The sequence below is a fragment of the Belonocnema kinseyi genome, chromosome 3 (genome assembly GCF_010883055.1).
Source record: "Belonocnema kinseyi isolate 2016_QV_RU_SX_M_011 chromosome 3, B_treatae_v1, whole genome shotgun sequence".
In the NCBI taxonomy this organism is placed as follows: domain Eukaryota; kingdom Metazoa; phylum Arthropoda; class Insecta; order Hymenoptera; family Cynipidae; genus Belonocnema; species Belonocnema kinseyi.
The window spans coordinates 15,572,600-15,585,441 of NC_046659.1; the positions used below are offsets into that span (position 1 = coordinate 15,572,600).

At 34.0% G+C, this 12,842-nt stretch overlaps 2 protein-coding genes across 18 annotated transcripts in view; one reads left to right on the top strand and one right to left on the bottom strand.

Annotated features, from left to right (window-relative positions):
- LOC117170337 (dynein intermediate chain 2, axonemal-like) overlaps window positions 1-5,955 on the top strand; it is a 59,383-nt gene extending 53,428 nt beyond the window's left edge. The window contains exons 5-6 of the mRNA XM_033357073.1: window positions 4,357-4,534; window positions 5,410-5,955. Of these exons, the coding sequence (XP_033212964.1) occupies window positions 4,357-4,534; window positions 5,410-5,917 (686 nt within the window). The 3' untranslated portion in view covers window positions 5,918-5,955. The remainder of the gene's footprint in view (window positions 1-4,356; window positions 4,535-5,409) is intronic.
- LOC117170335 (furin-like protease 1) overlaps window positions 1-12,842 on the bottom strand; it is a 1,188,597-nt gene that overhangs the window by 786,916 nt on the left and 388,839 nt on the right. Inside the window, exon 1 of one of the 17 annotated variants that reach the window (XM_033357067.1) lies at window positions 6,516-6,613. The exons of the other annotated variants lie outside the window; for them this stretch is intronic. Coding sequence (XP_033212958.1) covers window positions 6,516-6,548 — 33 coding nt within the window. The 5' untranslated portion in view covers window positions 6,549-6,613. Of the gene's footprint in view, window positions 1-6,515; window positions 6,614-12,842 lie in introns of those variants that run through there. 17 annotated transcript variants of the gene reach the window in all.

A 12,842-nucleotide genomic window follows, 5' to 3' on the forward strand; every position in this document is an offset into this window, starting at 1 on the left:
TTACTTTATTCATTTTATTTATTTTATTTATACGCATCTATACGCATCTATTTAATATTCTTATGTCGAATGCAAGATCAATATAAATCTTCGTCGAGTATGCACAAATTTAGGAGCGGTTAGACTTTGGAGAAAAATCACTATAAGGTCGCTTTCACAAGATTGCAGATCAGCAGATTGCATGCATAAAATCCCCAACAGTGAAGAAGATGCAAACTGTGTGTTCTGTTATCCATCTTTTTCACTCCTCCGAACTATTTGCGTGCAATCTGCTGATCTGCAATTGTATGGAAGCATCCTAAAGTCCGCCTGTGATGGTAATGTGGCCGCCATGAGCTACTGCGCTTGTGTTAGGGTCGCGCTTACCTTTTCTGCGGTATTAAAAACAATTATTTTTATTAAATAAATAGTATTTATATAATATAGAATATATATAATAAATAAATAATATTTTTTAATAAATAGTATTTCTTCGTATTTATTTGAATTCAGAATTTAAAACACTTTATGATGGATTATGATGATAAATTTATATTTACTTTAGCAGATTTCAAACTGCATTCATAATCACGCATGTATGCTTTGGTTAGGCCGGAATTCCGTCATGGGGTGATTTTACATACGCTGACATTGTCGACGCATTGTTCACGCTAAAGGCGCATCCACAGAATACTCTTAGATGCGGTGCATTCTTGCAAGCATTTCCTGCGCGCATCCGCGTCCGCGAAACGTGCGCGCACGAATTTTTATCTGGGGAATTTTCCTTGTGAGACTCGTAGCTTAACTTTGATCGAGAATAATGCAGCTTCTGTTACCCCAGAGATGACAACATTTTTTGGCATATAAAAGGCGTTGCAATACAAAGTTATGACATTACACAAAAAAAGGATCCATTTTGTTGCAGAGCATTTCGCTCCAGCGATCATTTCACTCTCGTGATCATAATTTTTCATTAGGATCAATATGATCTTATTTTTTGGTTCATTTGTCAGACTAAACAAAATGGTCGCCAATTATTGGTACCGGTGTCATAGCGACATAACCTAAAAATGGTATCTAACCGCACGCAAGTGACAACTACACGTAACAGGTGATATTTTCTAATGTCAGATTTCGTTATTTTTCAATTTTTTAAGTACACTGCACATGATCCCGAATCAGATCATTATGATCTGAAAAGTCGATCATTCTCTTCGGCCGATCAAAATGCTCTTGAATTCGGTATCATTTTTGTTGCATATCAAAATGATATTGATTTCGGTATCATTTTGAACACTTTTTTTACTGTGTAGATGAGTCAACGAAACTTCTTGACGGGCTTTGTACTACGCAACAGAAAATGCCTAACAAAGGCTTTAATTCCAGAATTCAAGACTATGAAAAAACAGCAGGGGGTGTAGGCATCGAAGTAGGTTTCCCCGGTAAAAGAAATCGGAAAAATATGAAAATTCCCATCAGTGAATCAGAAGATGATAGTGGAAATCTCACTTCGAGACAACAATTTTATTTACAAATGAATCAAGTTCTTGACACATCAATAACACAATTAAAGTGGCGTTTTGATGAGAAAAAACAACTGTTTTGAATTTTTCTTTTCTTTACAGTGACTCCCTGAAACAAGACAATGTTGCTTATCTTCAAAGATGCGCAGAAAAATTAGCAAAATAATATGATAAGGATTTGAACTAAATGATGTTAAATATGAACTCGGAAGCTTTAAATATCAAGCTTCGAAGCTTTCTTCCGAGTACTTCTCTTGCTATTCTGTAGCGATATTGCAAATGCTTTATGATTTTTATTTAATCGAATAGTATTCAAATAGCCACATTGCACTACGTACATTTTTAACTTTGCCAGTGACGGGTGCTTCCTACGATAGAAATTTCGGTAACCTGAAGCTACTGAAAACCTATATATTTAAGTTCTACTATGAGACAAGTGCGATTAACAAGTTTGACAAAGTTATCAATCGAAAACGAAGTCGCAAAAGCGAATGATTACGTTACGGCTCTGACTCTTATCTCCTTACCATCACCTGCCCCCTACATTACTTATCCATTAATGATTTGCTTTTGATACCCTACCCTCTCACTTTTTCTTTCTCTCTCAATCCCCTCTCTCCGACCCCTTCTACTTACTTCCCTGTCACAACTTCTCGACTGAATATATGAAAATTTCTACCCGGGGCTATGAAACCCGAAAGTTTATATATTTTCTCAATCCACGGTAAAAAATATTGGTGTTATTTATAATGAGTTTTAATTTTACGAGCGGAATATTTTAAAATCGCAATGTATAACCTGGTAAATTTACCCGAATCGCAGGGAAATGTGCGATTTAGTCCAATTTCACTCCGTGGAGCAAAGTAAAATAACACACTGATGTGAAATTAGTATGTCTAAAGATGGACATTAATTGACTCGCATTTATCATAAAATGATATCCTAGAGCCTCCAGTTTCCCTCTATTAGTAATAGATTCTATGCGAATAAAAAGATATTTTTTTATTGAAAAGGATATCTTATAAAAGTAATCTGAGTCTATTTTATCCTGTTAGAGGCTTTGGAAATTTCGGATCTCACGAACATGACCTACAATTTGCAATGTGGCCCTGCAAATTTACTTCCTGCAATTTTTTTAGGAGTGTAAACTTACATCGTCACATACAGATCGAATAATTTTCAACATTGAACAAAGTAAAATTAAAACAACTTTTTTTATAGTCTAGCCATTTCTATATCGCAGAGTATAATTTTTCTATAAGTCCGATTTTAAACCATGTGCCTATAGTTGTCACGTTTACTGGGTAAACATGGCTATTTAAAAAATTTAAATAGTAAGATTTTTATAAATTAAATCATATCAGATTGAATACTTACGATATTTAATTTATTTATTTGATTGATCTTATTTTAATATTATGAACTGAGAACGTGTAATATATTATTAAATTTGTTTGGCAGGATATAAAAGCGTGAAGGCAAACTGTTTATAAGAAATTCTTCTTCTTGTCTTGGATAAATCTAGGGAAACTAAAGGTCTTGCTCATGTTGCACAGACTAATATGGCAAAAATAACAAAAATACTATATACTTTGCAGTTTTTCACTCTCAATCTAAATTTGAACAATACATTTTTCGGGCTTGTATCATTTTCTCTATAGATTTAAAAAGTAGGACAAAAGCCTAGGGATTTTCTGGTCAGAAAGGCCCATACAAAAAAAGTTGTCTGCACGAGACAAGTGACTGATTTTACACGCAAAATAGAAGGCACAATACAGATTATCGGTGTACAAATTAAATCTCTAGAACTGGCTACACTTACACTGTAAAAAATCTATTGAATTTTATACATCTCTGGTGCATGTAAATAAACGGACCCTCGTGTATCGGAGTAACTTTACGAAAAATTGTAAGAATCCACCTAGCGATGAATTTCACAATTGCATCTCCAATTCGGCCGATAATTTTACACACGAAAATGTAAAATTTACTATGTGAAGAAAGAAAATAAAATGAAATTTATTGGGGCGACAGGTTTCGAACACTCGAAGCTCAAACTTCGTACAATTTCATGGAGATTGAAGAAGCACAAGCCGGACACGTTATCACCTACCTAAAACATATTAGATACTATGGGTATTTTTTATGTTTAAATATTCCGTAACAAAAATATGAAATATATGTTTTCAATAACCGCATTTTTTCCGTTTCAATAGCAGAAAATGTAAAAGGCAAAACAGGAATAGCTCGAATTCTATTTATTTGTGTGTGGAAGCTGTAAATTTCTTGGCATTAAAAATAAAAATGCTTCAAAATTAGAGGATAAAGTCATCGATAATAAATATAATCTCGATTATAAATAAAAAATCTTACAGCTTCCGCCAGCGTAACATTAAAGAACTTTGGTAAAATTAAGAATCTCGATGTCATTTTCAATCACAGGAAAGTGATTTTACTGATGCATGGTATTTTTACACGCTGCGACTGAATTGTCCCTTCTCAATGTAAAGTTCGTACGAGGTAATGTGTAATTTTATTTTTATCGAGTGTGTAATATTACACTGCTGTTCAAGGGTAGAGGTTGTAATTTCACACACTTTTGTCAAATCACACAGTGAAGTGTGTGATATTTACAATGACATAATATGTAATTTTCCAAAACTTTGTAATTTTACAGAAATCTTTTTTACAGTGTAAGAATATAACATCCATGTGTCTATTTTCGCGTATACTGGTATAATCAAAATAAAGTCCATAATGTCACTAGGTTTTCCCCTATTTTCTGCATCTAGGGGAAACTGAGGGTCCATTCTTTAAAAAATTATTACATCCCAAGTTAACACATTTCATGTAGAAAATTCCAACCAACCCTGGACGGAACTGGAACCGAAATGTCCTGCAGTGGTGACTGAATTTAATCCACGCGATCCATCCCTATTAGCCAGCGGTTTAATGTCTGGTCAAGTATGTTTTTGGGATATAAGAACAGGAAATGTTCCTATTCAACAGAGTGACCTGCAATTCAGTCATAGGTAATATATCGTTTGTTGTAAGCACCTTAATTAATATATTACAAAAAGGTAATATCTGGAATTCGATGGGTACGAATAATTCTATGGCAACATTTGGTTATGATATTAAAAAGAGGTGGACTTTCATTTTTCAAATTATCCAGACAATGTAAAAAGTAAAAGTCTACGAATTTTTAATATCAGAATCAAATGATGGTATAATGTTATTTGCACCCATCGACTTATATTTTTTCCGCAATAGCTCTCTATGTATATTTCCCTTCCCCTGTTCATTTGCTTCTCGCCTTTGGCTAATCAGCCTTTTGAAATTTATAATGTTATAGCCACCCTCAAATCATGTCCTCTTCGTCAGTCTCTCTTCTTTCCCTCCCTCAACTTCATCACCCCCTTCACAATCGCCTCATCACATCTGTCATTACCCTCACGCCCTTTCCCTTTACACTCTATCTCCACTTCTCAAACTATCAAATACTGGACACCTCGTCAAACCACCCCCACTTCCTTTTCATCATTACAACTCGGATCGGATCAGCGTTAGCCCAAAATCTCTAATTAGCCCGAAATCCAAAAAGTGATCGAATTTTATTCATCTAAGCTTGTAAATGCTCATAGTTTTCAGAATTACTTTCCACAAGGCATTTGAAAATTTTCGAACTGAAAAGAATCGGTTACGATTATTCTCTTGCCGGGTCAAGCTCACGGGCTTTTTATCTGACCCCATGACATTGAGCCCAACCCAACCTGGCACAAGTTTAGGTCAAGACAACCCCATGGGGCTCGAGCTTTTAAAACTTTCAAACATTCCTAACATATTTTAAACTGACTGATTTTTCTAATAAAAAGCTTTACAGTGAATGGTGTATCTTCTTATTCAGGAGCCCAGCAAGTTGCCTGAAGTGGATACTTTCGAAGGGCAGTTCTGAGTTCTTCACAGGTTCATCAGACGGGAGAATTATGTGGTGGGATATACGGAAACTGCGTGAACCAACTGAAATTTTGATAATTGATCTCGATAATACTGAACAACCAAAAGTGCAGAGTGCCATAGGTGTAACATCTTTGAATTACGACCCTTCCATGGGGACCAAATTTTTGTTGGGCACAGAAAATGGAGTGATTATAAGTGGTTCAAGAAAATCTACAACTCATGCAAATAAGTTGTCATTGAAGTTCCAAGGCCACTACGGACCAGTTTATAGCCTAGACCGTAACCCTTTTAACCCGAAATATATTTTGTCAATTGGAGATTGGACATCTCGCATTTGGGTAGAAGATACTAAAGAGGGAAACATTGTTGCTACTCCGTACGTGATACAAACATTGATGAAATTTATTTTGATGATATTGGGGTTCCTCACTCAAAAAGGACAGTGTAATTTGTGACCACCGGTTCCTCCCCTAGCGGACCAAACGAACGAAAAGAATACGCTACAGAGTACCCTTATAGTATTTAAAAAAGAAAAAAATACAATACTCATCATTACCATAGGCTGAAGTCGACTTTAAGCGCATCTTTTTTCAGTAGAAGCATACTACTTAAGCGAGTATGAATGCTCTCGAAGCCGCCTTCAGCAGAAGTTATGACGTTTTTTTAAAATGTTTAACGCTGCAAAAAAAAACTATTGCAAATACTCCGTGCCATTCTAATGGCAAATTTAACGCAGAATCAGAATTGCAAAAGGTTAAATGCCTACCTTACTGTTTTTTTTAGTTTGTTTGCATGATTAACTAGAGTTAGTATGAGAAAATATAATGGTGGAACAGACAATGGCTTTTTTATACTGCATTTATTTTTTATTATATCGGTACAAGGACGCCTCTTTTCGATTAATAATAACTTTTTGACAGATAGGTTGTGTAAGGAGTTTCCGACTAGAGGATGTTGGAGCAAATCGAGATATTCTATCTTCTATGTCGCAAATCGTCGGGGAGAACTAGAGGCTTGGGATATTTTAATGGGGTTAAATAATCCGATCGTTACCATGCGACTAAGCGAAGATATGCTGACGACCATCGCTCCTCATGCCGAAGGTACTTTGGTGGCGGTTGGTGACTTCTCTGGAAATGTGTATCTAGTAGAGTCTTCTGAAGCCTTTACAAGCTTCAGAAAAAACGACAGAATCAATCTAATAACAGTAAAGCAAATATAATGTTACTAATGTAAAGTATGATACATTCATTATCAAAATAACTTTTACAATAGTGTTGTTTTATGATTTCAAATAGCTTTCTTATAATTAGAGACTACACTGAAAAAAATCATTCCTAGCACCAAGTAAATTTATTCACTTGAATCCTATTTCTTTGCATCAAGAAAATATTATTTAAAGGAAGTAATTTTTATTTAAACCAGGCATATATCTTTTGTTAATCTGAAAAAATTAATTCTTTGGTTGTATTTTCTTGATTGAAATACATATTTCTTACATTCAAGAAAATTATTTCCTTAATTCAAAAGGTCTAGATTTGTTGAAATGTGTTTAGTCGTTCAAAGAAATATATATTTGATATGATGAGTTTGATTCTTTGAACTGATTCGGGACACATTTGAATCAATAATTTTTCCATACTTGAATTAAGAATTTAGGTTAATTAAATAAAAAAAATAATTCTATTCAAAATAATATTAATTAAATTACAATATATATTGTTTTGTCACTAAGGGTTCATGCATTTATAGCATTTATAGTATTGTGCTTACGTAAATTCTTATTTCTTCCGTTTGTTTCAATTGAATACTTTTTCAGATTAAAGGAATATATTGTTAACTTCAATATCCATGTTTTTGATTTCAAGAAATATTTCTTTAGCATTTATGGTGAGGATAAAATGCGTTTTTCCGCCTCAAAATTTCCATGTTACGTTAGCCTCGTGGTCAATTCTGTGAACTTTACACTCGAAGGACCCAAGTTCAATTCCTGCTGCGGGTGGAATTTTCATCAAATTTTTCTGTTTCAGGTTCATCAAGATTTTAAATTATGTGATTTGTTTAAATTAAATATGTATATAAATGACTATGGTAATTATAATTTAGGCTAAAAGAATCCAGTTGCTTATTTAGGAAAATATGTACTACAATTGAAGTACTAACTACCTTATTGCAATCGCGCATGGTCTAGGCCAAAGAAATATTTCTTTGAATCAAGATATATTTTTGCGTTTCAAATATTCAAAAATTTGCTGTGGGGAAATAATTTTTGGAGCCTATAAAATATTTGATTTACCTTAAAATATATTTCATTCCTTTAATTCATATTTCCTCATCTTAAAGAAATATTGACTCCAAATCATGTCACATTCATTTGGAACAATGAGTCATTCATTTGGTGTAAAATGTATTTTTTTTTCTTCAATTAATATTTCTTTGATTTAAAGAAATATTTCGCTTCGATCAACAGTTCGTATTTATTTGCCTCAAATAAATATTCCTTTGCAAATAAACAGGACTTTCACTTACTTCAGCCAAGTAAAATTCACTTGGTACCAGTAATACTTTTTTCAGTGTATTCGAAACCAAAGTATTTTCAAATTTTCAGGATTTTAATAAAGGAGCATCTAAAATTAAACATTAGAATTCGAATTCTTCTAAATTAGACTACTTTCAAACGAGAATTACCTACCGTTTTTTTTATTGCTAGGTCAAAGCGATTAAGGTTGAGCTTTTCTCAATTTAAGTTTTTAAATTTTTAAATTAAACATTTACATACTCAATGCGTTAAAAACTCTATAACTTTTAATTTTAAGTATATAAAAACGTGCAATCTTAAATAATTTAAAATTGAACACCGTGAAAATTGAACAATTGTTGGTGCACGTAAACGAAAAGCCGATCGTCACTCACATATAATTTCAATTAAGACTAATAAACTCTTAAGCATATATCGCGTGTGTTGAAAGTCTATATTAATTTGAAATGAAACTGAAAAAAAACACTTATTAACTAGGAAAAGAAATCTGACTGATATTTTTCTTTAAGGTCCCTTTTCCACGATGCACATTCTACAGGGTCTTTCCGGAAATTTGTTTTTATGATTATTCTCTCAGTTTTGATCTATGATACTAAGTTCATGATTTAACGGGTAGGTTTCTTTAAAGAAGGTGTTTTGATTCCTTGCATTCTTTTATTTTATAAAATTATTTTTCTTTCACGTATTTAATATAATTTTGAGCTTTTTAATTAGACTTGCCTTATTTTTATTGTGATCATATTTTAACCACGAATATCATCGAAAATTTAAAAAATGGCTTGGATACCTTTTCGACTATCACCATCATACCTTGTAATGGATTTTAAGATCATTTAGAGATTCTTCATATATTTTTTATTGTAGAATTCAGTATAGTACATGTGATAGGAATATTTTGCGTATTTAGTTTCAATTTTCACCAAAACACTACTACTAAGGCCCCTTAGTGACAAGCGCCTTCAACTATACAGGGTATCCCACTATGTGCAGAGAACTGGCATTATGTAATTGTGCACAATAAAATCACAAAAGGCCTTTCGCAAAATTTGGTACAAAGCTTAGTTTAAGCACAAATTTCACGTCGACTTGTCGCTGTTCGATCGTATATTGCAGAAAGCAAAGTTCAAAGTTCAAACTTCCAAAATTCAAAAAAATTATAATTCGATCACAAACGACTAAACATTTGAGAAACCCACTAAATATTCTTTCTTGAAAATTTGTTAGCAAAATTAAAATAAAACCACACCTATTTATACAAAAAATTAAATATTTTCGATTCCTCGCAAAGTCTCTGTTACATAATTTGTGACAAAACTAACAAAGGTCTGAACTTCGGCGAAACTCAGCAAACTCACTTTATTGAAAAATTGTTTTTAATATTTATATAACAAAATTCCATTCCAATCTCTTTTGTGTAACAAATCATCCATATAAAATACAGGTGAAACATATAAACTACAGGTCATTCATATAAAATACAAGAGCGACCTTACGCTTGCGATGAAAATTACGTAGTGCGGAAGATGGTGGCTGAAGTGTTAAGCAAACGAATAAAGGGCTCACGGCGTCCCCCTGAAAGACGCCCTACTAAAACGTGATGATGTTCGTTGTCATATGATTTCCAAAGGGGCAGCAATATCGCTATGCGGCTCACTACGTGTTGATGAACCTTTAAGGTTTCTAGAACATCCGCCTTCAGCGAAATCGCTAAGAGATTTGATCTGTAACCACGACTTACGACCATCAAATCGTTATATTTTGCGATAGACACAATTCAAAGATCCAGCAAAAGTATTCATGGCAACTGTTTTATGAGGTCTGCATACCTCTCTTTCTTCAGCTTCTCCTTGGCTGTGATGCTGCAATCCCTTTGGTTATGACGGACACGTTGGCAAAGTCTTAAAAATTATTTCCAAAAATTTTTACAATAAATTCCTGAATTCGTTGTTATTAGCAAGAATTCGTTCCAAATGTACGAAATAATTCGCAACAATTCAGTCCCATAATAGTGAGAATGTGATACAATCTTCCGACTCTGATAGCAATTGTGATCCATCTCCTCTCAAAAGAAAACGCTATACAGCGAAGATCAACTGGAAAAATTGTTAAATGGATTAATTAATAAATTTGCTTCTTTGGATAAAACTGAGCCCCTAAAAATTGTTATTCTTATAATTGCTCCTGAATGCTGGAGTATTCAGCAACTAGCTTCAGAATTTAACAATTCTAAAAGAATGTGCTGATCAGCTAAGACATTAAAAAAATAGAGGGTGTATTTGCTATGCTAAATGCAAAAACTGAAAAAACGTTACCAGAAAACACCGTGAAAAAGTAGAAAAGTTTTAGAAGATGAAGTTAATAGTAAAGTAATGCACGGTAAAAAAAATTGAGCTGTTCCAGGGATATTAATCCTTATTATAGCTCAACATTTAGCTGAAAACGAACGAAGGAATTAAGAAAGATTCCTGAATCAGCTTAAATGAACATCCTTGACCGTTTTCCATATACCAGGGATATCCTATGGTCAAACCCCTGATAAGTATGGTATAACTGTAATAGGGATTTTAAGTATAGGCGTCTGAAGAAATTATCGGAACAGCGCCTGTACATTGTGGGAGCAGCGAAATAAAATGGCGAAGGTCTAATCGAGACCAGTGACAGTTCAGATTTACTTTGGACAATTAAACGTTGTTTACCACTTAAAATGTGCGCGCATGTTAATATTTAACAGAGTTTGTGATGCGGTAATAATAATTTACCATTTTTTCGATTGTAGGCGATAACTATATTGAAATATCAAGAAACGCGATAAAAAGAACAAACTTGACCTCCAAATACACTATATGGATTTCAGGGAAATTCATTTTCGCGATACCAGACGAAAGATTGGCTAGTGTAAGTAAAAATATTTCTATAACAACCAAATTGTTTTTCTGATCTAAAGATAATAAAATTATACATAATCTGTCAAAAATAATAAACTCTCCAACTCAGCAATTGTGTCCAAATTACTGATTTGCGAGAACAATTTACATAAAGTAACTAAATGTTTATTTCTTCTAACTAAACGTTTTATCTAATCTAAGCGGAGACTTTCTTTGACTTTAATATATTCTCGATTCACTCGTTTGCCTTAAGAATTTTTTTTCCGTGTGCCTTATAAAAATGAAACTATTACTGCAGTACTTAACGGAGAGAAAGAAAAATGAAAAAAGGCTGTTACTATCTGACATTAAGTCATTACATATGAATTTTAATAAATGGAATCCAGAGAATCCAATTAGACTTACGAAGTGTTCTCAACTTTGTCATAAGTGGTGTATCTTGGTAGGTTCAAAAGCTACTCTCACTGCATGTGTTTGTACATTACATGAGAATAATAAAAATATGTTTGATGCTGCTAATATGAAAAATAACACGAGTGATTCAGATAAACCGCTTACGGATTACAAGAATTGTTTTTCAATGGCAGTGTGTAAACAAGCGAAAGGTGCGTGTTATCTCAGAAATTGCCAATCCTGTCCTAAAATCCAAAAATGTACGAATTATATGATTGACCCTTTAGAAAGGGGAAGAATAACTGAAATTATCTGCAGCTTGTGGCATTCTACTGATAGATGTACTCTTATCAAGCAGTGTCTTTCAATAAATGACTTTGTGACTGAATTTACTACACGGCTGCAAACATTAATCCCACATCAATTTATTTCTAAAAATCAATCAAACTATAAATCAGATCGGAAGAATAAACTAAATCGTCATGAAGTTCTGGTTCATACCAACTTTTCCGAAAATTTTTCTCACTCTGTGCGAAATGCCGCACAACAATTTTATTGCAATAAAAATCAAGCAACCATTCATTCAGTCGTAGTGTATTACAGAAATGTCGAGGAAATAATATACAGTAGTCACGTTTTGATATTAGATATAAATATCACAACTCATGATATTGCAGCGGTCTATGTTATGCAAAGAATTTTGATTCCTGAAATAAAACGGATGGTGCCAAATGTTAAAAAAATTATTTATATGAGTCATCTTAAAAAGAATAAAACAAGTAATCTTGAAAAGGACTTTGCTGAAGCTCCACAAGTAAAGACCAGTCAGAGTACACGCTGATTTTTGGTAACAGGTAAAAAATTAAATCTATACAAATGTTCCGGTGATAAAAAGCCAATAATGAATATAGACTACTAAATGAGACGAAAAAAAAGAATAAAAAAAAAATGTAATGCGAGCATTGTGTATTTAGCATGATGACAATGTCAACCCTGTAAAGCGCAGAGAGGTACAATTTGACAGTTAAGCATATCATCTTATGCAAATCAGGGTGCTTTCAGAGGTTAGGGACCAATTCTAAATAGCTGAAGTTATACTAGTATTAGAATTGGTTTCAGCGACCCCAAAGTCATAATGATGCCGAAAGCTGAATGGCACCTGGGTGAGGTGTCTAGAACGGTGACTCTGGGATACCAGGCGATCTCTCAGAGTAAGTAGCCTTATCCTTGCATGCGGGGCTCTACAAGGATGGACGAACCCCTTTCCCTAGCTTCTCGTGGGAACAACAATGACAACACCAAACATAGTTGTAGTAAGTGCGGTTCAAAACAACAGAACGCGCAGGGCTCCCGACAATGGGTCGGCCAACAATGCCGACCAATCTAGAGCTGGGGGAGCCAACGAAAATGGATTCAATGCGATGGATCGGCGGGATCTCGAGACCTTTGCGTGGACGGAGTGACTGAATCACGACTTGCTAGACTGCTATGATGCGAGTGTGGCCCGTGAACGGGGTTACATGGCACGGCTGCATGCTCTGTGGTGCGAGAAACACCCGGAGC